General features: G+C 44.9%; 1 protein-coding gene across 2 annotated transcripts in view; it reads left to right on the plus strand.

Annotated features, from left to right (window-relative positions):
- Nucleotides 1-25,907, plus strand: part of LOC115466353 (E3 ubiquitin-protein ligase TRIM39-like) — a 399,358-nt gene that overhangs the window by 88,456 nt on the left and 284,995 nt on the right. For both annotated transcript variants that reach the window (XM_030197539.1, XM_030197540.1), the window contains 3 exons: nt 2,758-2,778; nt 8,598-8,618; nt 12,495-12,515. In XM_030197539.1, the coding sequence (XP_030053399.1) occupies nt 2,758-2,778; nt 8,598-8,618; nt 12,495-12,515 (63 nt within the window). The remainder of the gene's footprint in view (nt 1-2,757; nt 2,779-8,597; nt 8,619-12,494; nt 12,516-25,907) is intronic.

A 25,907-nucleotide genomic window follows, 5' to 3' on the forward strand; every position in this document is an offset into this window, starting at 1 on the left:
CATTTTTTCCCCGTCCACATACCCGCCCTACTGAAGACAAATTGCACACCTTGGACTGTAAGAGAGCATTGGCTTTTTATGTGGAGCGGACAAAGCCCTATCGACAGTCCGCCCAGCTGTTTGTTTCTTTTAATCCCAACAGGAGGGGAGTTGCCATCGGAAAACGCACCATCTCTGATTGGCTAGCAGTGTCTTACTTAAAGTCAGCCTCCATTGAAGAGATTTGCAAGGCTGCAACGTGGTCATCAGTCCACACATTCACATCTCACTACTGCCTTCAGCAGGATACCCGACGCAGCAGTCAGTTTGGGCAGTCGGTGCTGCAGAATCTGTTCGGGGTTTAGAATCCAACTCCATCCTTCTAGGCCCATTTCTGTTTTGTTCCAGGCTGCACTCTCACTTAGTTGAATTTATTTTCAGGTCAATCTCTGTTTCGTCCTCGCCATTGCGAGCCCCAATTGACCAATGTTTTATTATTTTGAGTGAGCCTGGGGGATAGGGATACCCCATTGGTAAGAATATTGAGCCTGCTTGTCCTCGGAGCAAATGAAGATACATACCTGTAGCAGGTATTTTCCAAGGACAGCAGGCTCAATATTCTTACAACCCTCCCTCCTCCCCGTTGGAGTTGTTCTTCTCTTATTGTTTTGCTTTTTATTAAACTGAGCACTGCACGTATTGCTGCATGCACAGATTCTTTCCTCGTTTGTTTTCTTTTAGAAAAGCTTTCCCCCGATATGTAAACCAAAGGCTCCTGGTTGGTTAAATAGCAGTTAGCCATAGGCGCCCCGTATAAGAGGCTTGGGGAGGCTAAGCCTCCCCAGCTCAATCGTGGACTTCTCTTGGTTGCTCCCCCAAACACATCTTTAGAAGAAATGGCCGGTCTCTGCCTCCTCCCCCCTGCCACGCGAGTCTTGTACTTCCCCCCGCTCTCACCCATCCGCGTGGTCATGGACACTCCGGCCTGAGGCGTTCTCCCTCCGACGCCAACGATTCACATAGCTAGCCTTAATCTGCCTGCTTCAGAGCCTCTCCCTCAGACGCATCCCGCCTCTGCGTAAGACAGGAAGTTGCATTAGAGGAGGCGGGACGAGTCTGAAGAAGAGGCTCCGACACAGGCAGATTAAGGCTGGCTAATGTGAATCGCCGGCATCGGAGGCAGAAGAAGAATTCCTCAGGCTGGAGTGTTTGAGGACAATTTATATACAAGAGGGCAAAACAGGTCAGCAGAAGTACAGCTGCTTTGCATGGGGTGGTTAGAACTTTGCAAAATTTGAGCCCTGGCTCTAGCTGAGAAGTCCTGATCTTTCTAGAGCTCAAACATTTTGTTTCCTTGCTAGGAAATTACTAGCAGACAGCAAAAACTAGAGGGGACAAAACAGAATATCATCTGAGGCCTGTGAGATTCTAGAATGTGTGATATTCTGCTTCACAGTTGTTCAACTTTCATTTTAACAAACATATTCTTTAATTTAAAAATATCTAATGGAAAGTGTTTGCAAAAATCAGACCTCGACCCCTGAGGTTTTAATCTTTATGGAGCAATGCCACCCTCAGTACATTTCAATAATCCAAAAGCAGTGATTTGCCCATCAGACTAGCAGATGGCCGATCTTCACCTTCATTTTTTCCCTTATTTATTTATTTATTTATTTATTTATTTGTCCTAGTCCTGCATGATAAAAACCCCATGGCAGTGACAGTATATGGAAAGTCAATAATCAAGCTTGACAATCTATTTTGCACAGTGTTGCAATGCTGTCTTTTCATTAGAGCTTATAAAGTAAACAGAAAAACAAAGTCACCAGACAACAAAGGTAGAAAAGATCATTTTATTTTCATTATAGTGTTTGGAATATGTCCACTTTGAGAATCAGGTGCTCAATGTTAAAAGTTTATATTTATTTACTTATTTATGGCATTTTATCCCACAATGTTAACAAATCTATGTAAGCCACATTGAGCCTGCAAATAGATGGGGGAATGTGGGATACAAATGCAATAAATAATAATAGTAATAATTAAACATGAATTAGGGTGTTTTGTGGCTCTACATGAGAATTGTGATATGATCCCTTGTTTCATATTGTTGACGGTCTGCATTTTCCGTATGGGTGGTATATTGGTGTATTAGGTTCTGCCCAGTGTAATATTTATGGTACAGTAAGGTTCTGAGTGTGTTTTTGCACAAAGTTGTGCATAGTGTTTTGCGGTTGAGCGATTGTGGTTAGTATATGCTTTGAGCAACCACTTTATTCTTTGACATATGATACATATCTAATATCTAAATTTAATAAAAGGTATTAAATGTAACTTATTTTTTTTCTCTCTGTTATCAATTATGGATTTAAGCTCCACCCCTGGCCCCACCCCTAACCCTGCCCCCTTTAGCCTCCCCAAACAGTTGGGCCACCGACTGCCTATGCAGTTAGCTGCCTAACCACAAATATTCAGCAGGAGATATCTGGGCTCAGCTTATGCGGGCTGCCTCCTGAAGTATGAATATTGGCCTTCGTGAGTCATTGTATAATTATTTACTGTGGCCGAAAACTATTCCAGTTCTTAAGTCAGTCATTAGATATGTTAATAGCTGGGTGACTGGTGGGTGTGATGATCACTTGGTGATTTGCCTGGACCTCATGCACAATATACAACATTTTAGTATGTGTAGAGGAAAAGCTGGATATCATAATGTATGTACATTCTAGTGCCAATAATGCTGCATCACTGATTCTTCCCACTTTTGCTCTCTTATAGAAATGCTCACTGCAGATAAGAGTAAGTAGTTTTCTATGTATTTTCTGTAGCTGAAATAATAACACTTCTTAAGTCTTGCCCATTATGGTTTCATGAGACAGAGTCTGCATGGGTTCAGCCAAGGGAAGTTCTGCCTCACCAATTTGCTTCATTTCTTTGAAGGTGTAAATAGACATGTAGAGAAAGGTTGCCTATAGAGCCTAATGCGCCTTTGTAAAAGGACCTCATAAAGTCACCTTTCTCTGTCATCGCACTTCCCATAAGCGCCTTGTATAAGAGGCTTGGGGAGGCTAAGCCTCCCCAGCCCAATCGTGGACTTCCCTTGGCTGCTGGCCAAAGAGGCAGAAGCATAGCTAGGTGGGGCGCAGGGGGAGCGGTAGCTCCCCCAAACAGATCTTTAGAAGAGATGGCGTCTAAGTGCCAAATGCTGCAGTAACCGGTCTCTGCCTCCTCCCCCTTCCCGCGCGAGTCTTGCACCTCCCCCCCCCACTCTCACCCAGCCGTGTGGTCACTCCAGCCTGAAGCGTTCTCCCTCTGACGCCGGCGATTCACATAGCCAGCCTAAATCTGCCTGCGTCGGAGCCTCTCCCTCAGACGCGTCCCAGCTCTGCGTAAGACAAAAAGTTGCATTAGAGGAGGCAGGACGCGTCTGAGGGAGAGGCTCCGACGCAGGCAGATTAAGGCTGGCTATGTGAATCGCCGGCGTCGGTGTGAGAGCGCCTCAGGCTTTAAAAACGAGTGACCACACGGATGGGTGAGAGCGGGCGGAAGAGACAGGACCCCGGCATAGGCGCCCGGTATAGCAGACCCGACAAGCCTCACCAAAGATAGCTGGGGTACTGGAGCATCATGCATGCAGCACAGCACAGGAAAGAAGATGGAAAGAAGAAGCTGCTGCAGCCCACAGGACCTGTTACCACCACCTTCGGGTTTCTGCAGCTGGCCCCGGGACTCCCGTCCTGTTGTTCTCTGTAGTGCCACGGACTATAGTCTTCTTCACTTTAGCAATTATAGCAGGCCTGCCTCGGGGACTCAGCCTTCCTCCTGCTCTGATGCATCACGCGTCAGCTGACGCAACTTCTGGCTTCCGCGAGGGTGGGACGCGTCATCGCAGAAAGAAGGTCGAGTGAGTTCCTTTCCCAAGGCAGACCTGCTATGGTCATTGCAGATCACAGTAGAAAGACATCAGGGCAAGTATCAAATTGCTTCTTTGGGTAGTGGAGGGGAGGGGAAGAGTGAAACTAAGAGGAAGAGACTGGAAAGGGCAGAATAAAAGGAGCGAGACTAATACAGGGAGAAACTGAAAGGGGGAGGAGGGAAGGAGCAGGACTAAATGTAGGGTGGAGGGAAGTAGCAGAACTTAAGAGCGCTCACTGACTGAACCTTTGGGAGAGATCCCGTCCAGAGCTGATTAAGGTGCTGCTCTGATTGTCCTGGGTAGGGAAGGAGGACAGGTAGGAGGAGGAAAATATGAAGGTGCTGCTTTGATGAGTGGGGAAGGAATAGGTAAAGAGGCTGAACTGGGAGAGGAGGAGAAGAGACAGGGAAAGATGTTGGATGGAATGGAAGAGAGATAGACAGCTACTAGCCCTAGAGTAGGGGAGAGGTACAGACAGGAAGAGGTGCTGAATTCAGGAGGAGTAGGGGAGGGGAGAGAGAAAGATATAGAGAGTGAGAGTAGAGAGACAACTGGGGGGAAGGGAAACAATGCTGGATGAAAAAGATGGGGGGGGGGGGGAGAAATACTGGATTATGAAGGGATGGTGGGAATTGAGAGGGAGCGATACTGGCCCCAGAGTAGGGCATGCAGGAGATTAGGGTTACAAAGACAGAGGGACAATTGTGGTCATGGGGGGCGGGGAGGGGGAATAGGGACACGGGGCAAATTTCTGATTATAGGGAGAAGGATAGAGGCATGGGGGACTCTTTCTAGGTCTTCCTTGCTGTTTTGTTATATTAGTTTTTTGAAATGTGTATTCTGATCTTTTGGGTTTGTTTCTGTATTTATAGTATTGCTGTATGCACAGTCTGACTTCATGAGGTTTCCAGTACAGGTTTTGTTGCCTTCATATCTCTATTACTGATCTGTGGTCCCTTGTTTCATATTGTTGACTGTGTTTTGCATATGCTATTCTGCTAGCATGTATTATCAATGTAGAGATCTTGTTGCAGTCCTGTTTGTTCTGTTTTCTTATTGGGTCGTGTATTGGTGTATTAGGGTCTGCCCAGTGTAATATTTACAGTACAGACTTATCATGCATGACATTGCTGCTCTGAGTCCTCGGAGTTAGTGCTGCTATGGTACAGTAAGGTTCTGAGTGTGTTTTTGCACAAGTGAGGGATTGTGTGTTGGCCTTACTGAGGTGATATCAACACTTTAATTTAATTTTAGTTTGTCATAACGTCAGACATAGTTTTAGAATATTTTGGAGGATCTGATATTGAATTGCTCCATAGATGTGTACGTGGTTTACTGTTGGTAAGTACTTGAAATTTTACCAACCTTTTGAAACTGGCACTTACCCTTCCTGTTGGCACAGCTACCTGTGCAAGATCCTTTTCTACCATTCGACGGACGTGTATGAAAACTGGTTGAGATCCACAATGGTTTGGTAAGGTTATGAGTGTGTTTTTGCACAAGTTTGTGTATACTGTTTTGCAGTGGAGAGATTGTGTGTTGGCCTTACTGAGGTGGCACCAAAACATCAGAAAGGGTGTAGAGCCTAAATCATGACAAAGTACCTCTTGAAGGATCTACATAAAGTCGTTAATAAAAGGAGCTCATTGTGAACACTATCTACCCTAAAAGGGTGTTTTGTGGCTCTGCATGAGAATTGTGAAATTATGATCCCTTGTTTCATATTGTTGACGGTCTGCATTTTCCGTATGGGTAGTATATTGGTGTATTAGGGCCTGCCCAGTGTAATATTTATGGTACAATAAGGATCTGAGTGTTTTTGCACAAAGTTGTGCATAGTGTTTTGCAGTTGAGCGATTGTGGTTAGTATATGCTTTGAGCAACCATTTTATTCTTTGACATATATATCTAATATCTAAATTTAATAAAAGGTATTGTGACTATTTTATATTTACTTATTTTTGTTCTGTGTGTTGTCATACAATCATGGATGTAAGCTCCACCCCTGCCCCACCCCTAACCCTGCCCCAACCCCACCCCCTTTATCCTCCCCAAACAGTTGGGCCACCGACCACCTATGGCACTTCCTCATTGATTTAAGACAAAAGAGCATTCAAAGTGTCCATAAACAGTTGAAACAGTCCAATGACCCAATGGGTCACAGTTCTTAAAAACAATCTTGGTCAATAAATCATGAGGAAATAAGTTCAAAGGTAACGATGTACTTATCCTTTAATGCTCAAATATATGAATTAGCGATGATAGGTATGGTGCAGTAGATTCTTACCATTATTCCTTCCTGACTTGGATCTAGTTTTCACAATTACTTGCTTCATCAGGGGGATACAGGATAAATCACTCACCAGGCTTCAAAAGAGTTTGGGCGTCTTCTCAAAAATGGTGCCGATTGCCATATTTTCCAAATAGTGATTCTATTTTGAATTTTAAAGTGATTATTGTTCCATATTGGAGTGAAATGTGTATGAGACCAATGAGTCGTTAAACAAGTTTCAATGGTTTTAACTACCTCTGATGTGCTTTGGGTTATAACATCTTTCAATGAAGCATCATTTCAAGAGGTAAATGGTATTAAATGAAGGGGATAAGAATGCCAATATATTAATTCAAAATTATATCTTGGTGGAAGCAGTACAAAGTTTAGGTCTTCAAACCAAAGAGATATTTGTTTCATAATTGATGCCATATGATAGTTGTAGATACAAGGAAAGTTCACGCCACACCGTTCTTTATTGGACTTCAATTTTTTGACAGCAATGCGTGGTGGTTTTCCACACCATAAAAAGGTTAAAAGATGTTTCTCAATAGCAGTATAAATGGTGTGGTCAAACAAGAATGGCAATATATATAAGATATAATTGGCTTTTAGAGCAATCATCAATTTGATTGTATCTAGCTGTCCCCACCACGATAGCCTCAAGGGAGACCATCTCGAAGTCAGACTTAATTATTTCCAGAAGATGATTACTATTTACAAGTTTGTCTCTTCCACTATAGGACCAAAGAGGATACCCAAGTATTTTAGTTTGGTAGGAGACCAAATGAAGTTAAACGCAGAAACATCTTGCTCTATGTAATGATAGTTAAGTCATTAATTCTGTCTTTGTTTGGTTAAGCTTGTAGCCAGATGAGCAAGACTAATCAGATATAATGGAAAGCAAATGAGGTATTGAAGACAGCGTTGGAAACAATAGAATGTCATCTGTATAGGCAGAGAGTTTGACAGAAAAAGTTCAACAGCAAATACCTTGAATGTTAGGGTGGTTACATATGTTAATTAGCAGTGGCTTATAAAATACTATAAAATACTTGCATTCCTGACACACTTAGACACTTGCACTTCTGCCAGGTCTACGGTTAGCATAAATGTGAGGTGCTTTACATTCATGGTTATGAAAGCTTTCCTATTTTCCATTACAGAATGAATATGTAAGTGGAAGCACCTAGTTACAGAGTTACCCCTTTGGTAATTTGCCCATCTGCTGTGAAAATGGGGGACCTCATGCATAATATACAAGATTTTAGAACGCCTATTCATGCCCCCAAAATTTTTATGCACGATACAATTCAGGTGCAATCCGTTATAGAATTAGATATGTGCTTAAATCCTAATTATTGCCAATTACTGCCGATAATTGTTAACTCCCAATTATCATTACTGATTGGCTTGTTCAATTAAGTTGTGTACAATCTTTATAGACTCACACTAAGTGTGTCTTTAATTGATGTCAATTTTCAGGCACAATATATAGTTCTGTTAAGGATGGATCATTTAGCCCTTCCAATTTAGTAATTGCTATGTGCTAAGCAATCCATTATAGATTTAGATATGTGCCTAAATCCTAATTATTGCCAATTACTGCCGATAATTGTTAACTCCCAATTATCATTACTGATTGGCTTGTTGTTCAATTAAGTTTTGTACAATCTTTATAGACTCAATCTAAGCGTGTCTTTAATTGATGTCAATTTTCAGGCACAATATATAGCTCTGTTAAGGATGGATCATTTAGCACTTGCAATGTAGTAATTGCTATGTGCTTCGCTGTTAAATCCTAGCAGTTACTTTGTGCTAATGACTATATTAGCGCATGACCTGTATAAAACATATCCTGAAAAGGAAAAGCATTAGATTTGCAGCTAACACCCACTAAAATCTGTGTTAACTCCAAATCCATAAGTACATAAGTACATAAGTAGTGCCATACTGGGAAAGACCAAAGGTCCATCTAGCCCAGCATCCTGTCACCGACAGTGGCCAATCCAGGTCAAGGGCACCTGGCACGCTCCCTAAACGTAAAAACATTCCAGACAAGTTATACCTAAAAATGCGGAATTTTTCCAAGTCCATTTAATAGCGGTCTATGGACTTGTCCTTTAGGAATCTATCTAACCCCTTTTTAAACTCCGTCAAGCTAGCCGCCCGTACCACATTCTCCGGCAACGAATTCCAGAGTCTAATTACACGGTCTAATCCTAATTACACGGTCTAATCCTAATTTCCTTTAGTAATCATTCAGTTAAGTAACACTTTGAGCATTAATTTAAGAACTCGGCCATAGTAAATTTTCTGAGAGGCCAGTGTAGGAGCATATCTCTTAGTTACAAGTACACATCCTTTGAATATCAGGCCCAATGGCTTTTATTGAAAGCACTGACTCTTCTCTGTTTTGATTTCCTGTAGACAAGCTTTCTGAAGATGTTGGTGAGTAATTTTATATTCATTTACTATGTCTGAAAATATTCCAGTTCCTAAGTCATTCATTAGGAATATAAATAACTAACTTGCTGGTACATGTGAGGATCACGTGGTAACTTCCCTAATGTAAAAGTAGTGGACCTCATAAGACACCAAATTAAAATTTCATTAAATACCAGAGAGAAACCAGCTGTCATGATGCATGTGGGTACCAATATCATTGGGAGATAAAGGAGACAAGATATAGAAGCTAACAGGTCAATATTTAAACATCTCAATCAGTATTTCCTTTAAATGGTGGTTCTGGTGTTTAAAAATACCTGAATATTCCTGTCCATTATCCATATAGGAGGGAATTCAATAAATGGCACCAAAAATTCAGCACCAAAAAAATTCAGCTCTAAGTGCTAGGTTATAAAGGGAGCGTGCCTATTATAGAATAGCATTCGGTGTGGATCCAGCACCTAATTTTTTGGGCAGGTGTAAATGTCAGTGCCCAACAGGTATGCTTTGGGTGAATTCTGCAATTCCACTTGCAACGTTTTGGAATGCCTCTAGCATGCACCCCTAGCTATGCCCCCTATTTAGGTACACGCTATGAGAGTTAGGTGCCAATTCTTACAGAATAGCATGCAGCCATTTGCCAATTGACTTTTGGTGCCCAATTATTGCTAGTTGAGGGCTTGTTGATCGATTTTGGTGTGCAAATTTAGTTGCCATGCATAGAATAGAGGGGATAATGACACTGTTATCTGGATAACTTAGAAGAGCTTTCCTGCACTCTGCTCTATGTATACTCTAACAAATTTGAAAATGAAAATGCATACATACTCTCACTTTGAAAATTCCCCAAGGAAACAGCCACATTTTTATGTCTAGAAAAAGCGAAGGGGCAAAAGCAGACCTGGCTCTTATGTTTACCAGCACTATTGAGCCACTAAACAGATACTGTGGGTTATTCATTTAAAATTAGAGCTGCTGAATAGCAGTCCTAACTGTAAATGGATAGTCGGGGAAGTGATCGCCAGTCAGGCATATATTCATTGGCACTAATTAAACAGGGAGTACTGCTGAATATGGTGGTTATTTTAGAAGCTATATTTGTGTTATGGACATCTGAAAAACATCCATATTGCATAGATGTCCAAATACCGATTTTTATAAAGCCAGAATATGGACGTCTATGACTGCAGTACATCCATATGACAAGGGGAAGTGGTCTGGGTGGATTTGATTGGGACTAGGGAGGGGCCAAATATGTATGTCTAGCTCTTATTACAGGAAAGCAAAGGATGTCCATGATCAAAAAGATGGATGTCTGTATTTAGACTTGGAACTTAGCATCCAGGTTCTGACTTTGATTGGTAGCCAATGTAATTTAGACAATAGTGGGATGCTGAAACCAGCACACACCTAAAACCGGCCTGAGCAATTAAGACCACCCATTGATCTAGCAGTAGGGGCTCATGTACTACACACGCGATGACTGGTCTATGTACGCTAACTGCTGATTACCACTGGAAATGCCGTGCATGGGAGGAAATAAATAAATAAATCGTTCAGGCATTACGGGTGCACGGCAAACCTAAAATTACCGCTAGGGGGCACAGTAGCCTGGCGGTAGTCTTGGCACATGCTGCTTGCCCATATGCGCCTATGTAAAAGGACCCCATAAATTGCCACCTTTCTCTATCATCGCACTTCCTCATTGATTTAAGACAAAAGAGCATTCAAAGTGTTCATAAACAGTTGAAACAGTCCAATGACCCAATGGGTCACAGTTCTTAAAAACAATCTTGGTCAATAAATCATGAAGAAATAAGTTAAAAGATGATGATGTACTTATCGTTTAATGCTCAAATATATGAATTAGCGATGATAGGTATGGTGCGGTAGATTCTTATCATTATTCCCTCCTGACTTGGATCTAGGTTTCACAATTACTTGCTTCATCAGGGGGATACAGGATAAATCACTCTTCAGGCTTCAAAAGACTTTGGGCATCTGCTCAAAAATGGTGCTGATTGCCATATTTTCCAAATAGTGATTCTATTTTGAATTTTAAAGTGATTATTGTTCCATATTGGAGTGAAATGTGTATGAGACCAGTGAGTTGTTAAACAAGTTTCAATGGTTTTAACTACCTCTGATGTGCTTTGGGTTATAACATCTTTCAGTGAAGCATCCTTTAAAGAGGTAAATGGTATTAAATGAAGGGGATAAGAATGCCAACATATTGATTCAAAATGATATCTTGGTGGAAGCAGTACAAAGTTCAGGTCTTCAAACCAAAGAGATATTTGTTTCATAATTGATGCCATATGATAGTTGTAGATACAAGGAAATTTCACGCCACCCCGTTCTTTATTGGACTGCAAATTTTTGACAGCAATGCGTGGTGGTTTTCCACACCATAAATAGTTTAAAAGATGTTTCTCAATAGCAGTATAAATGGTGTGGTCAAACAAGAATGGCAATATATATAAGATGTAATTGACTTTTGGAGCAATCATCAATTTGATTGTATCGAGCCATCCCCACCATTATAGCCTCAAGGGAGACCATCTCGAAGTGAGACTTAACTATTTCCAGAAGATGATTACTATTTACAAGTTTTGTCTCTTCCACTATAGAACCAAAGAGGATACCCAAATATTTTAGTTTGGTAGGAGACCATATGAAGGTAAACGCAGAAACATCTTGCTGTATGTAAGGACAGTTAATAGGCATTAATTCTGTCTTTGTTTGGTTAAGCTTGTAGCCAGATGAGCAAGACTAATCAGATATAATGGAAAGCAAATGAGGGATCGAAGACGGCGTTGGAAATGATAGAATGTCATCTGTACAGGCAGAGAATTTGACAGAAAAATTTCTACAGCAAATACCTTGAATGTTAGGGTTGTTACATATGGCAATTAGCAGTGGCTTATAAAATGCTGTAAAATACGTGCATTCCTGACACACTTTGGCACTTGCACTTGTGCCAGGTCTATGGTTGGCATAAGTGTGAGGTGCTTTACATTCATGGTTATGCAAGCTTTCCTATTTTCTATTACAGAATGAATATCTAAGTGGAAGCACCTAGTTACAGAGTTACCCCTTTGATAATTTGTCCATCTGCTGTGAAAATGGGGGACTTCATGCATAATATGCAAGATTTTAGAACGTGCTGGGGAACAGCCAGTTTTCATAATGTATGTATGTTCTAGTTTCAGTATTGCTGCATGCACAGATTCTCTCCTTGTTTTTTCCTTTTAGAAAAGCTTTCCACCGATATGTAAACCAATGGCATCTGGTTTGTTAAATAGCAGTTGGCCGCCTAACCACAGATATTCAGCAGGAGATAACTGGTTAGCTCCTGGCTAGGCACTAACCGGTTATATCAAGCGACATAGCCAGTTAGGTGCTGATATTTAGTGCCAAACCAGCTATGTTGCGGGATCAAAATAGGCCACTGAAATAGCAAGCCTATCTTTGACTGCTAAAATGTTAACTGGCTGGTGCTGAATATTGGCATAGCCGGTTATCATTTCAGCGCCAAAAAATCCCCGGATATCGAATGCCGGTCAAACAGCCCAACATTGACTATCTGGGCTCAGCTTATGCGGGCTGCCTCCTGCAGTATGAATATCGGCCTTCGTGAGTCATTGTATGATTATTTACTGTGGCTGAAAACTATTCCAGTTCTTAAGTCAGTCATTAGATATGTTAATAGCTGGGTGGATGGTGGGTGTGACGATCACTTGGTGATTTGCCTGGACCTCATGCACAATATGCAACATTTTAGTATGTGTAGAGGAAAAGCTGGTTATCAAAATGTATGTACATTCTAGTGCCAGTAATGCTGCATCACTGATTCTTCCCACTTTTGTTCTCTTGTAGAAATACTCACTGCAGATAAGAGTAAGTAGTTTTCTATGTATTTTCTGTTGCTGAAATAATTACACTTCTTAAGTCTTGCCCATTGTGGTTTAATGAGACAGAGTCTGCATGGGTTCAGCCAAGGGAAGTCTTGCCTCACCAATTTGCTTCATTTCTTTGAAGGCGTAAATAGACATGTGGAGAAAGGTGAGCCGGTTGATGTAGTGTATCTATTTTTATGAGTACCCCTAAAATTTTACCAGAAGCTACCCTTGATATTTCTTCTGTTTCACTCATCAATCATCTCATTACAATATCTTACATAATATTAGCAAAGCTTGAACAAGTAGTTTTGGATACATTCTGTTTCAATTTTCTCAACTCCAACCAAACCAAACCTTAGCCAGACATAATTAAAATCTCTTCAAATCGTGTTGCTATCATCTAACAGACAAATGAAATACATATAAGCTAAAATACCATGTTTCTTAATTAACCTGCCCAATGGTTGCAAATAACTTATTATATAGAAGAGGAGAAAGGGGAAACCAGTGGCGTAGCCAGACAGCCAGTTTTGGGTGGGCCTGAGCCCCAAGTGGGTGGGCACAAAGTTTTCTCTGCTCCGTCCTCCCTCCACCACTATACCCACCATTTTTCCCTCCTCTCCACCCCTATGCCTACCATTTCTCCCCCTCCCCACTATCCCCTCTGTATGCAGCATGTGTCCCTCACCTCCACCTCATACACAGCCAAGACTTCTCCCTTCCTCACCCCTCCACCCCTTTGCTGCATCTCCCTCACCCACCAACCAAGCCTCATCTTTCCATCTTCCCTCCCCCCTGTGCAGCATCTTTCTTTCCATCTTCCCTTCCCCCTGTGCAGCTGCTGTGTCCCCCCCGTCTTCCCTCCCCCGTGCGACATCTTCCCCCCTCCCCCGTGCAGCTGCAGCATCTCACCCTCCTTGCAGGCCCGCCCAGCAGCAAAGTTCCTGACAGCAATTCCAGTCGCAGCGATTCCCACACGCTGCCTGCCGGCTGCCGCTCAACAATCTCCTTGCGCTACTAATCGCTAACCCGGAAGTCTCTCCTGCAGAGGAGAGACTTCTGTGTTAGCGCTTAGTAGCGCAAGGAGATTGAGCGGCAGCCGGCACTGGCAGGCAGCATGTGGGAATCGCTGCGACTGGAATCGCCGTCAGGAACTTTGCTGCTGGGCGGGCCTGACCCGAAATTGGGTGGGCCCAGGCCCGCCCGCAGCGCCGGTCTTAGGCCGAGGCGACCGAGGCGGCTGCATAGGGCCCCGCGCAGCACACCTCAGTCAGCCTTGACCTAGTTCCGCCTGCCCGGGGATCGCCGCCGCTCGTCCCAACTCCCGCCCTCTTCTCTCCCCCACGATCGATCCCTTTCCTTTTTTTTCTTTTAAATTTACCTCCAGTCCGGCAGCATCAGTGAAAGCGCTCCCAGTAAAAGTGCTTCTCTTCGCTGTGTCCCGCCTTCTTCTGATGTCATGACGTCAGAAGAAGGCGGGTTACTGAGCGAAGAGAAGCGCTTTTACTGACGCTGCCGGACTGGAGGTAAATTTAAAAGAAAAAAAAGGAAAGGGATCGATCGTGGGGGGAGAGAAGAGGGCGGGCAGGGGAAAGAGGGACATGGATGGGATGGCAGGGCTCAGGGAGAGAGGGGAATTGCTGGATACATGGGTGAATGGAGGGGGGCAGGGGAGAGAGGAACAGAAGGGAGGGCAGGGCCCATGGAGAGGAGAAATTGCTGGAAAGAGGGGAAGGGAGAGGGGAGAATTACTGGATGTGGATGGAGGAGGGAAGGGCAGAGAGGGCCAAGGATGGACTTGGTGGGGTGGCAGGGCCCAGGGAGAGGAGAAATTGCTGGAAATGGAGGAGAGGGGAGAATTGCTGGATGTGGATGGAGGAGGGAAGGGCAGAGAGGGCCAAGGATGGACTTGGATGGGATGGCAGGGCCCAGGGAGAGGAGAAATTGCTGGAAATGGAGGAGAGGGGAGAGAGGAGAATTGCTGGATGTGGATGGAGGAGGGAAGGGCAGAAAGGGCCAAGGATGGACTTGGATGGGATGGCAGGGCCCAGAGAGAGGAGAAATTGCTGGAAATGGAGGGGAGGGGAGAGAGGAGAATTGCTTGATGTGGATGGAGGAGGGAAGGGCAGAGAGGGCCAAGGATGGGCTTGGATGGGATGGCAGGGCCCAGGGAGAGGAGAAATTGCTGGAAATGGAGGAGAGGGGAGAATTGCTGGATGTGGATGGAGGAGGGAAGGGCAGAGAGGGCCAAGGATGGACTTGGATGGGATGGCAGGGCCCAGGGAGAGGCGAAATTGCTGGAAATGGACTGGAGGGGAGAGAGGAGAAATGCTGGATGTGGATGGAGGGGAAATTGTTGAATTTAAGGGCTGGATCGGAACACTTTGAAGGCAGATGCTGAAACTGGAGAAAGGATAGGGACAGGGGGCTACAGATGGTAGACAGAACACATAAGGACACAGGAGGATGGTGGACGTGGTCAGAGAAAAAATATCAAATAGAAAGAAGACCCTTCATAAAACAGAAGACACTGGGACCAAAGCGAATAGAAAAACTAAATGATCAGACAACAAAGGTAGAAAAAAAGTATTTTTGTTATGATTGGGGTCAGAACCCCTCTCAAACTTACCTCTTTCCTGGGGGTCAGCTTCTTAGCTGGCTTCTGTTTCTTTTCTCTGTCCTTTCTGAGCTGGCTCTGTCTCTCTGTGCTGGCAGCTTCCAGCAGCATGAGGTTAATTGTTTTTTTTTTTTTTTTAATTTATTTGAAGTCAATATTAACAAATGATACATGTTTCAAACAAGGCATACAAAGATCTGGTGACAATGCAAAGCAATACATATAACTTCAAATTTTGTAGAACTTTTACTTTAGAAATCAAATTTACCTCCCTCCCCCCCCACCCTCTTCCCGTACCCCCCTCGGACTGGCTTTATCACAACCCGGTTCGTCATCGAAATTATGTATGAAGGAGAAAGGGGTCCCAAATCAAGTGCCATCTATTTGTACGGTTACTCCGCTCAGCTATGAGCCGTTCCATCTCACAGACATATCCCAATTTTCGAAGCCACCTAGTTAATGGCGGAATCGTAGTCTGTTTCCAACAAGCCGCTATAACTATTCGAGCTGCACAGGTGGCATAGCGCACCAAAGTCTGTTGAGTAGGTGTGAGGCCCGCTGCTTTTGTTGAAAACAGAAAAATAGTGGGATTCCATGGAATCTGAGTTCCCAGCCATACCTGCAGTCTGCTACGAACTGCTTTCCAATAAGCTCTGATTTTCCTACATTTCCACCAAATATGTCCCATGGATCCCTTCACACCACATCCCCTCCAGCACTGCCCAGGCATGGTGGGATAAATTCGTTGTAAACGCTCTGGTGTCATGTACCACCTAAATAGAACTTTAATGGCATTTTCTTTGAACGGGACATGAGACGACACCCCGGCCGCCGCTCGTTCCATCCTCTCCCATACCGTATCCTCCAGTTCAATCCCCAGGTCCCTCTGCCAACCCTTCCTGTGAAGTGTGTAACAAGGTGTTTGTTGAGTAATAATACGATGTAAGCGAGATATCAGCCCTGTGGTCGTAGCCTGTCCCTCACATATTTGCTCAAGAGTTAATTGCTGTCTGTGTAGTACTTCCTGAATTGCTTTCGTCTTAAGGAAATGCGAGAGCTGGAGAAATGCATACTTATCAGTCACCACTGTTGGAAACTGTTGTTGAATTTCTGTATAAGACAAAAGGGACTCTCCCGCCAGTAGTTGCCCCCAGGTTCTCAGCCCTCCTTCATACCATCTAGTGAATATGCCTCTCTCTGTCCCCGGAATAAATAAGGGATTATATGCTATGGGGGATAAACGCGACAGTAAGCATTGACGATGCGGGAAAAGACTATCCCAGTTAGACAGAGTAACGTATATGGAGGGGCACAAACCCTCCTCCAATGACCTAAGGGACCTTGGTAGCCACATTAGTGCCCCCAACGGCCTTGTGCCCAATGTGAACTGCTCCAGACCCACCCATTGCCGATCAGGGTAGTCCTGGAACCATTCCACAGCCGCACGTGCCTGAGCTGCTCTGTAGTACCAACCCAAGTTGGGGACCCCCAGCCCTCCCCTCCTCCTATCCTGGTACAAGAAGGCTCGTGCTAGCCGAGGACGTTTGCCAGCCCAAATAAAACGCACAATACGATCTTGCAGTGCAGCAAGAAATTTACGAGGCAGCGGGACCGGAAGAGCTTGGAACAGGTACAGTAAACGTGGTAATATGTTTAGCTTAACTGCGGCAATACGGCCAAACCAGGAGAGTGCAATGTCTCCCCATCTCTCCATATCTGCAGTGAGGACACGGCCCAGGCCTTTATAGTTTGCTGTGAAAAGATCATAGAGCCTAGCAGTAATGTTCACCCCCAGGTAGCGGATACTCCCACTAGCCCACCGAAAAGCATACGTTGATTTTAAGGTTTCCACCAGTTCCGCATCGAGGGTCACGTTTAGGGCTTCAGATTTGGACATATTTACTCTAAATCCTGAGAGTGCTGAGTATTGTTCAATGTCCTGCAAAAGCTCAGGGAAAGATGTTAGAGGGCGAGTGATGAACAATAACACGTCATCTGCAAAGAGGGCCAGTTTATGTGCTCTCCCCACTATTGTAATGCCAGTGATCCCCGGGTTGGATCTAACCCTAGACGCAAAAGGTTCCATGACCATTGCAAACAACAGCGGGGAGAGAGGGCATCCCTGCCTGGTGCCCCTGTGCAGAGTGAAGAGTTCAGAGTAGCCCCCATTCAAGCTGATACATGCTTTAGGTGAGGTATAGAATGCTTGAATCCACCTACAGAATTGGGGTCCTATCCCAAAGGTCTCCATCACTTTGTACATGAATGGCCAATGCACCCTGTCGAAGGCCTTTTCAGCGTCTAGACTAAGGAGACACATAGGCTTTCGCATTTTTTTTGCCAAATACATTAAATCTACTACTCTCCTCGTGTTATCCATTGCTTTCCTATAGGAAACGAAACCCACTTGATCTGGGTGAATAATCGCTGGGAGCATAGGGGCTAGTCTATTAGCTAAGACTTTGGCTAAAATTTTGACGTCAGCGTTTAGAACCGATATAGGACGATAAGACCCACAGTCCGCTTGGTCTTTGTCTGGTTTTGGTAATACTGCTATCCATGCCTCTAACATGGAGGCCGGTAGAGACTCCCCCCGCCCTATTTGGTTGAACATGTCAGCCAAAAGTGGGGCCAGGTCAGAAGCAAATTGCTTATAAAACTCATTAGGTAGTCCATCCAGCCCCGAGGACTTACCAGATGGTAAATGCTGAATAGCTTTGTGTATTTCAAGCGGGGTGACCGGCTCATCCAGAGTGGCACGTTGCTGGCATGTCAGAGAGGCTAAATCAGTCTCCGCTATGTAATCTGCAATAGAATCAGCAGGGGGGGTTTATTTCACGAGCATATAACTCCTTGTAGAAGTCACCAAACCGCCTTCTAATAGCTTCCGATGTATTCAGCATGTCCCCTCCTCTCTCCCGAATATGGGTTACCGCCCTTTCCGCCTTTTTCCTACGTAGCCTCAGGGCCAGTAGGCGTCCCGCTTTGTTAGAAAATTCATAAGAATAAACCTTCGATCGGGATTGTAATTGGCTTAAGTGTTCAGAATAAATAGAGTCCAGCTGAAGACGCTGGGCTCACAGCTCCTCCAATGTGGTCAGAGAGCCGCCGGCCTTATGCTGAGCTTCTAAACTCTTGATCCTATCTAAGCATTGAGCCACTTGTTTTCTGCGAATCCTAGCCCTCCTACTAGCCAGCTGTAAAAAGTAGCCTCTCGACACTGCCTTCATGGCGTCCCACACAATGCTAAGGGGTGGCCCCGATGTCTTATTGATCTCCAGATACTCTTTCAGCACTTTTTTACAGCCCTCCACCACCTCACTCTCTTGTAACACACTGGCATTAAGTGCCCATCTTTTGTCTTTAATCTCTGCCTTGATTGTTGGCAGTACGACCCAAACCGGGGCATGGTCAGACAGGGTCGCACTGCCAATACCTGCACTGGGCCCCTGCTCTGATAGAGCTACATCGAGAAAAATATAGTCGATACGTGAGTATGATGCATGCACTGCTGAGTAATATGTATAATCTCTCATTTGCGCATGACTCAATCGCCACACATCCAGAGTCCCCAGAGAAGTGGCCATTGATCCCAACGCTAAGGCATCCCGAGTGCCTACAGTCTGCCCCGTCCCAGACCGGTCTAAAACCGGATCCATTACTCCATTGAAGTCGCCTCCCAGTATTATAGATCCTTGTGCAAATGTAGCTAAAAGATTCCTTGTTTTAATGTAGAAAGCCTGCTGGTGATCATTCGGGGCGTATATACAGGCTAGGGTTATGTCCATGTGATCTAGTGTTATGTGCAAGAACAGAAACCACCCGCCTGGATCCCGTTTGACCTTTACTATTTGGGCCTGTACTGACTCATGAAATAACACCGCCACCCCACGTTTTTTGGATCCTTCGTTAGAGGAGGCAAAAAAGGACCTGGGGTATTTAGGATGGGAGAGGAGTCTTTCGTGCTTCCGGCGGAGGTGCGTCTCCTGCAACAGAACTATATGAGCCCCCAGCTGCTGGAGCTCTTTAAATAATTTCTGCCTTTTTTGTGGCATATTCAATCCTTTTACATTGTAAGATAAGATCTTAAGATTTATACTCATAACTAAAACATAAAACCAAGCAGAACGAGCAGAGCATACCGACCCACTATCCTCACTTTCACCTCCATCCTCCTACAATGTGCCAGTCCGAGCCCATCCTCCCCTTCCCTCCCCTTAAACCCATTGTCTAACCCCCCCTTCCCCCTTCTCCAGTCACCAACCCGAAGGTACATGCCCCCCGAGTGGGATGTGAGAAAGTAACCCACTGTGTTTCAGGCCGATCCAACTCCCTCCCCCCCCCCCCCCCCCCCTTAATCTTTGCCATGCTACCATCAGATGCCAAATCCCATTTAAACAGAGCAAAAAAAAACTGTAACTTATATACATGCCACAGCTCTCCATGAATTACCCCTCTCCCAATACTAATACAAAACCTCACTCCTTTTAGGTGTCTCACTGTTGAGAGCATCCCTCCTCCCACTAAAGGAAAAGAAGAAGAGGAGATGAAAAGAAAAGAAAATGAATAAAATGTATATATATACATACAGACCCCCCAATAACCATAGTACTTCAAAATAAACTCATAACAAAGCAGATTGGGAGACTCTATGAGCAGTGTCCCCCTGATACCACATATGTGTCCATCTGCTCTTCATCATCCACAGACGCAAGGAACTCAGGTGACAGGCCCCGATTAGGCCAGCGTATCAGCATTCAGGTTCCCTCCACCGTCGCTCTCCGCTTCGGATTGCTGCGCTTGTTGGATGCGCGGACCCGCTGCCATTTTTGTAGCTTTGCTTTCGTCGTAGGTGCCAGCTCTCCCAGAGGCGCCTTCGAGCTCACCAGTCCCACTGCATACAAAGATGCCCAAGCTTCGGTTAGGGAGCAAACCCTATATCTGGTCCCCTTAATCGTGAAGTTCAGCGAAAAAGGGAAGCCCCACCGGTATGTGAGCTTCTCTTTGATTAGGACATCCAGGGCCGGCTTCAGGAGTCGCCTCTGCTGCAGCGTGAACTGGGAAAGATCTTGGTATACCGTTATCTTGGCTCCTCCATACTCCAAGTCCTGTTTCTTCCGAGCACAGGCAAGAATTTGTTCTTTTATTTCATACTTATGAAATCGCACGATGATATCTCGCGCTCTAGTCTCCTGACGCGGGCCCAGGGCTCTATGTGCTCTGTCCAAATCAATCTTCTCTGACGCTACCTCGGACCCCATCAGGGTTGCACATATAGTTTGCACTATTAGTGGGACATCTTCCATCTCACCACCCTCTGGAACCCCGCGGAGTCGGAGATTATTCCTCCTGTCCCGGTTTTCTAAGTCGTCCAGTTTATAAGCCAAGTCTTTCGTTTTTTGATCCAAGTCCTGTATGTGTGCATCATGAGCAGTTAGGGACTCCGAATGCTCGTCCAGCTGAAGTTCCGCTTCTTCCATTCGTCCCCCCAGCTCGCGGAGATCTGCGCTGAGCACCTCCATCTTTTCTAATATCTCCTCCTTTGATTTTTGGATGTCCTCTTGGATACCGGACAGAATCTGTTTGAGTTCGCCCGAGACACCCTTTTTTGCGGGGGGCCTCCGCGATTCCGCCAGCGATAAGGCTGAGTCGGAGTCAGAAGGCGAGGCCTGCGCCATTGCCTCGTGGCGCTTCGGGGTCTTACTCGGCCCGCCGCCTGCCGACTTCTCTGAGTCCTTGTTCCGCGCTGAATGCGCCTTACTCATACCGGCTGGTGAGTATTGCCAATCGGGAATATTCAAAAGCGGCGAAAATAGCTGATGGTGGTCACTTAAAGCTTTTTTATCGCGGCGGGGAGCGGGAGCTGAGAAGCTAGACCGCCATTGCCAGTGGTGACGTCACTTCCTCTCGGGTTAATTGTTTTACTTTACTACAGCTGTGTGGGTGGACTAAGTTAGCGCTACCTCTCTTTGGGTGTACTGGCTTCAAGTGCTTCACGGTGTTGCATTGGTGTGGGTTGGGCCTCTCTGGGTCAGTGTGCTTTTGCCTAGGTCTAGGGAGTGTGACATCATCAGGGAGGGCCTTGATAAGGAAGTGGTGTTGTTTCCTTCAGGGCCTTTTTGCAACAGTGGTGTTTGCTTTAGGTAGGGTGGTGCAGTGTGCACTTCTGACTTTGTGTCTAGTTTCCCTGCTTGCTTTTGCTAAGGTCCAGGTTAGTGTTAGTGCAGTGTGCACTGGTGACTGTGTGTTTAGCTTTCCAGCTTTTCCCTTATGGTTCCCCTGCTTTTCCCTCTTGGTTTTGGAAGCATTGCTGTGTGTAGGGCTTTGGAAGCTCTGTTGCTGATAGAAGTACTTCAGAGTTTGGTGTTGTTAGGAACACTGCAGAGTTTGCTGTTAGAAGTACTTCTGGTGTTTGTGCTATTGGGAGCATTGCAGTCTTTGCTGTTGGTGTTTGGTGCTTTAGAAGCACTTTTGGCTTATGTGTTAGCTTCACTGCTTTTTCCTTGTGGCTCCCCTGTCTTCCCTTTTAGTGCTAGGAGCTCTTCTGGTTGCTTGCCAGAGTAGTGCTTAGGAAGCACCTTGTTAGTTGTATCCAGCTTGCTAGAGCAGTGCTTACGTAGCTGGTTAGTTTTGTGTTTAGCTTATTAGTGTAAAGCTCTGCTTGTAGCTTGGTGCTTAGTAGCACCTGTGTTAGCTTTGTGTTTAGTTCCCTGCTCTGTTAGTTTAGGGCTTAGGAAGTCCCTTTCTTGAGCAGGGCTTAGGGGCTCCTGTTTAGTATAGGGCTTAGGAAGTCCTTTTGTCAGTTTACTGTTAGGAACCCTCCTGCTGGTTTAGGACTTGGGAGCACGTAGATCAGTTTTGGGTTAGGAGCACTTCTGTTTCCAGTCCTGGTCCCTATGTCATCCGGTATCCAGTAAGTCCTGTCGGCTACTCGAACCCAGGAGCTCAACTCCTGGGGGGCTTAGTAGCTAAGCGCAGGTGAAGCTGTGCGGACCAGTCCAGTGTGCTCCAGTCCAGTGAGTTCCGGTCCGGTGTGTGTTCCAGTCCAGTGTGCTCCAGTCCGGGGGATTCCAGTCTATGTGTTCCGGTTCGCTGGGCAGTGCCTGCAGTCCCTGCCGGTGTGCTTACCCAGTGTTGGTTGGTGGGTTTTGCCTGCTGCTGTCGCTCCTCGTCAGCAGCCCAAGGGCTCACGTTTGCTCCAGAGCCCAGCCCCGCGGGCTCTGAACCTGAGAACCTGACAATTTTATTCAGAATTTATTAATTGGAATATGTCAGCTTTTAGAAATGTGCATCTGTGATATTTTGCATGTAAGTTTCAATTTTTCTAGTATTGCTGCATGCTGAGTCTGACTTTTTGAGGTAACTTTCCATTAAGTATTTTGCCTTCATATTTGTTGTGTCATGTGTTTTTCATGTGTGATCAAGGTTCAGTAACCTGCTAGCGTGTAGTATTTGCAGTCCTTTTTTTTTCCCCACAAGGTAGTGTATTGGTGTTTAACCCGCCCGTGGCTACGCCCCTGGGGGAAACACAGAAGACATTGGATCAAAATATGATGTTTTAATCTTCCAATAAACTAACTAAGGTCTGAACTCTTTCAGTCATAATCACATTAAATTCAAGTTATTTATTTTCCCCAGTCATTCGCAGTCTAACAACCAATGGATTGTCTCATCTTCAGAAATACCAGTCATCTATGGGATTGGTATGGCTGTTGTCACATTCTACATAGAATTTGTCCTGTTAGTCAGAAGAGCCGGGATATATTTTCTTTAGACACATCCAGCTGCAAACAGCGTCACTGGACGCTATGGAATAGATTCAAGAAAAGGCACTGGGATACAGTGCACTAAGCAGGGATTCTGTAGGGGCAATTGTTTGTGGTAACATACCTATTGGAGCTTGCAGTAAGGAATTTTTCTGGAAGAAGGCATTGCGTGGGCTTTGAAACATTATCTTGTTAGGGTGATCTAGGTAATGCACTAAGGAGTAAATTCTATAAGTAGTGCTAAAAAGCAGCGCTGATAAAGTGATACACTTAGTGCGATTCTATAAAGAACATGTTTCCTTTATAGATTTGTCTTTTATGTTGAAATATTTTTATTGAGCAACAATAAACAAAAAATGGTTTGTTCCATTATATGTCTACCCCTCCCCCCAGTCCCCTTTCCCTCTCCTCCTCTCTCCATCACCCCTTTCCCTCCCCCCACCCCTTGTTTCTCCCCATCCCTTCCCTTTCCACCTCCCAACCCCCCCCCCAAAAAAAAAAAAATTCTGAGATTTTCGTGGGTTTAGTTCGAGTAGTGCTATTATAGTTATGTCAAATGCCATACTTGTCACCCCTCCTCCTCCCTCCTTTAGGTGCAGTCAACTTTCAATGTCTTATTGGGTGTGGTGCCAATTATTAAGTAATTTCTTCCTCGCCATCGGTTACAACGTGTCCAAAAACCTGCTCCATGTCTCCTGCCAGCGCCTGCCTTCCATGGACGTAAGGTCTCATATTCCACACCTTTCCAGTTTCAGCAGTTCAATCATGAATGTTCTCCACTGGCTTACTGAGGGTCCCGTTTCTTCCCTCCAACACAGTAATATAGTCTTTTTCCCCATTAAAACTGTCCTTTGGAGGAACCTTCGAAATCCAGGTGGGGCAGGTTTTGCGTACTTATATACGTCAAACAAAATCAAGGGTTGCATCAGAACTTTTCGAGCCCAATGCCTCCGGACTTCCTCCAGCAGTTGTTTCCAAAACCCGATCACCTTCGAGCAGGCCCAAAACATATGACCTAGATTTGCCAAATCTGTTGCACATTTAGGGCATGCCCCCATTGTTCCAAATCTAGCTTTATGTGCTCTATAAGGGGATATATACAGCCATAATGCAAATTTATATTGTAGTTCCCAGTATCTGGTGAATTGCTTAGGATAGATAGTACAAAGCTCTGTAGTAAGCTATCTATCACCTCAACTGCTAATTCGTCGTAACACGCTTTCGCCCCTCTCTTATAGTCTGTATCTTCTGTGGTGTTCAACAAGTGTCTATGATGAAACCTCAATGGAACTTCGTTCTGGGATCCCAGCGTAAGCGCGGTACTGATCGTTTCCTGCACATCTTCACATAGATTAATCCAGCCCAATGAGATGACATAATGCTGTATCTGAGCATATGATAAGAAGTCCTTGGCATCTATTTTGTAGCGCTATACAAAAGTTAATAATAATAATAATAATAAGTCATGAAAGGATCTCATTTTGCCTTCCTCATCCACCAGTTGATTTATATAGTGGATCACCTTCAATCTCCAATTAGCAAATGCTTTCAACAGTGTACCGACTGGAAAGTCTGGGTTCCTATGCAACGGCAGGAAGGGGGTGGCCTTAGCCGAAAAGCCATGTCTCCTGCATAGCCATCTCCAAGTTATCCTTGCTGTCATCAAGAGAGGGGTTTTACCCATTTTTATGTCCATTTGCTGTCGCATTGTGTGTATTAGCCAGCCAAGGTGCACGTTAGGGACAACCAAGGATTCTACTAGGGTCGCTGAATAGCCCTGGTGTCCTGTTAACCAGTCTCGTCTGTGCCTCATTGCACATGAAACAGTGAGGTACCTGATGTTTAGAAGACCCGTACCTCCATGCGTTTTTGGCTTTTGTAGTATACTTATACGGAGCCTTGGACGTTTATTGTTCCATAAGAATCTCTGCACTATCTGATTTAGACCCCTCTCTTGTCTCTGTCTCAAATACAGTGGAAGCAGCTGGAACGTGTACAGCCACCGTGGAGCCACCATCATATTAAATAGCGCTATTCGCCCTGAGAGGGAGAGCGGTCTTCCTCCCCACATCTGCAGTGTGTGTCTGGTCTCATTCATAAGTAGTGTAACATTTGCCTCATAGAGTAAAGTCAGATCTGTCAGAATCATCACTCCCAAGTATTTCATCTTCCCTTCTGCCCATTGTAATGGAAACCGCCCCCTCCATTTTCTTTTTACCTCTGTACCCAGTGGTAGTGCCAGTGATTTTGTGAGGTTCAGTTTAAAGCCCGAATGTTTCCCATATGTTCCTATCACCTGAAGCAAGCATTCTAATGACTCCTGGGGTGTTTCCAGCATGAGTACCAGGTCATCTGCATAAGCTAAAATTTTAAGTGTTTGGTCTTGTATCTTCACCCCCCGAATCCCCTCATTGGCTCTCAACTCACATAACAGGGGCTGTAGTGAAATCAGAAATAATAATGGCGACAGTGGGCAGCCCTGCCGTGTCCCCCGCCTTATCGCAAACTCCCCGGTCTTAACCCCATTCACCAATGGGGCTGTGGGTTGTGTATACAATGCTTGTACTGCTTGTAAGAACCAGCTGTGGACGCCAATCCATCGTAAGGTTCCAAACATAAAGGGCCATAGCACCCTGTCAAAGGCTCATTCTGCATCTAAGCTGATTACCATTCTTTCCTTCCCGCCGTCTGATTGCTGCATCATTGCCACCATCAACTTCCGCACATTAAGTACAGATTGTCGCCCTCTCACAAACCCTGTTTGATCTTCTGTTATTATCTGGAAAATAGCTGGGGCTAATCGGTCTGCTAAAATACGCAACAGGATTTTTAAATCTACGTTTATCAAGGAGATCGGTCTGTAAGAGCCTGGTTGCAATGGGTCTCGTCCCTGCTTTGGAATTAAGCTAATTGAGGCTGTATTTGCATACTGAGGAAATTCTCCCTTCTCTACCACCTCAGCATACAAATCTAGTAATGGGCCTATCAGCTGGTCTTTCAACATCTT

This window comes from Microcaecilia unicolor, chromosome 3 (genome assembly GCF_901765095.1).
Source record: "Microcaecilia unicolor chromosome 3, aMicUni1.1, whole genome shotgun sequence".
NCBI lineage: Eukaryota > Metazoa > Chordata > Amphibia > Gymnophiona > Siphonopidae > Microcaecilia > Microcaecilia unicolor.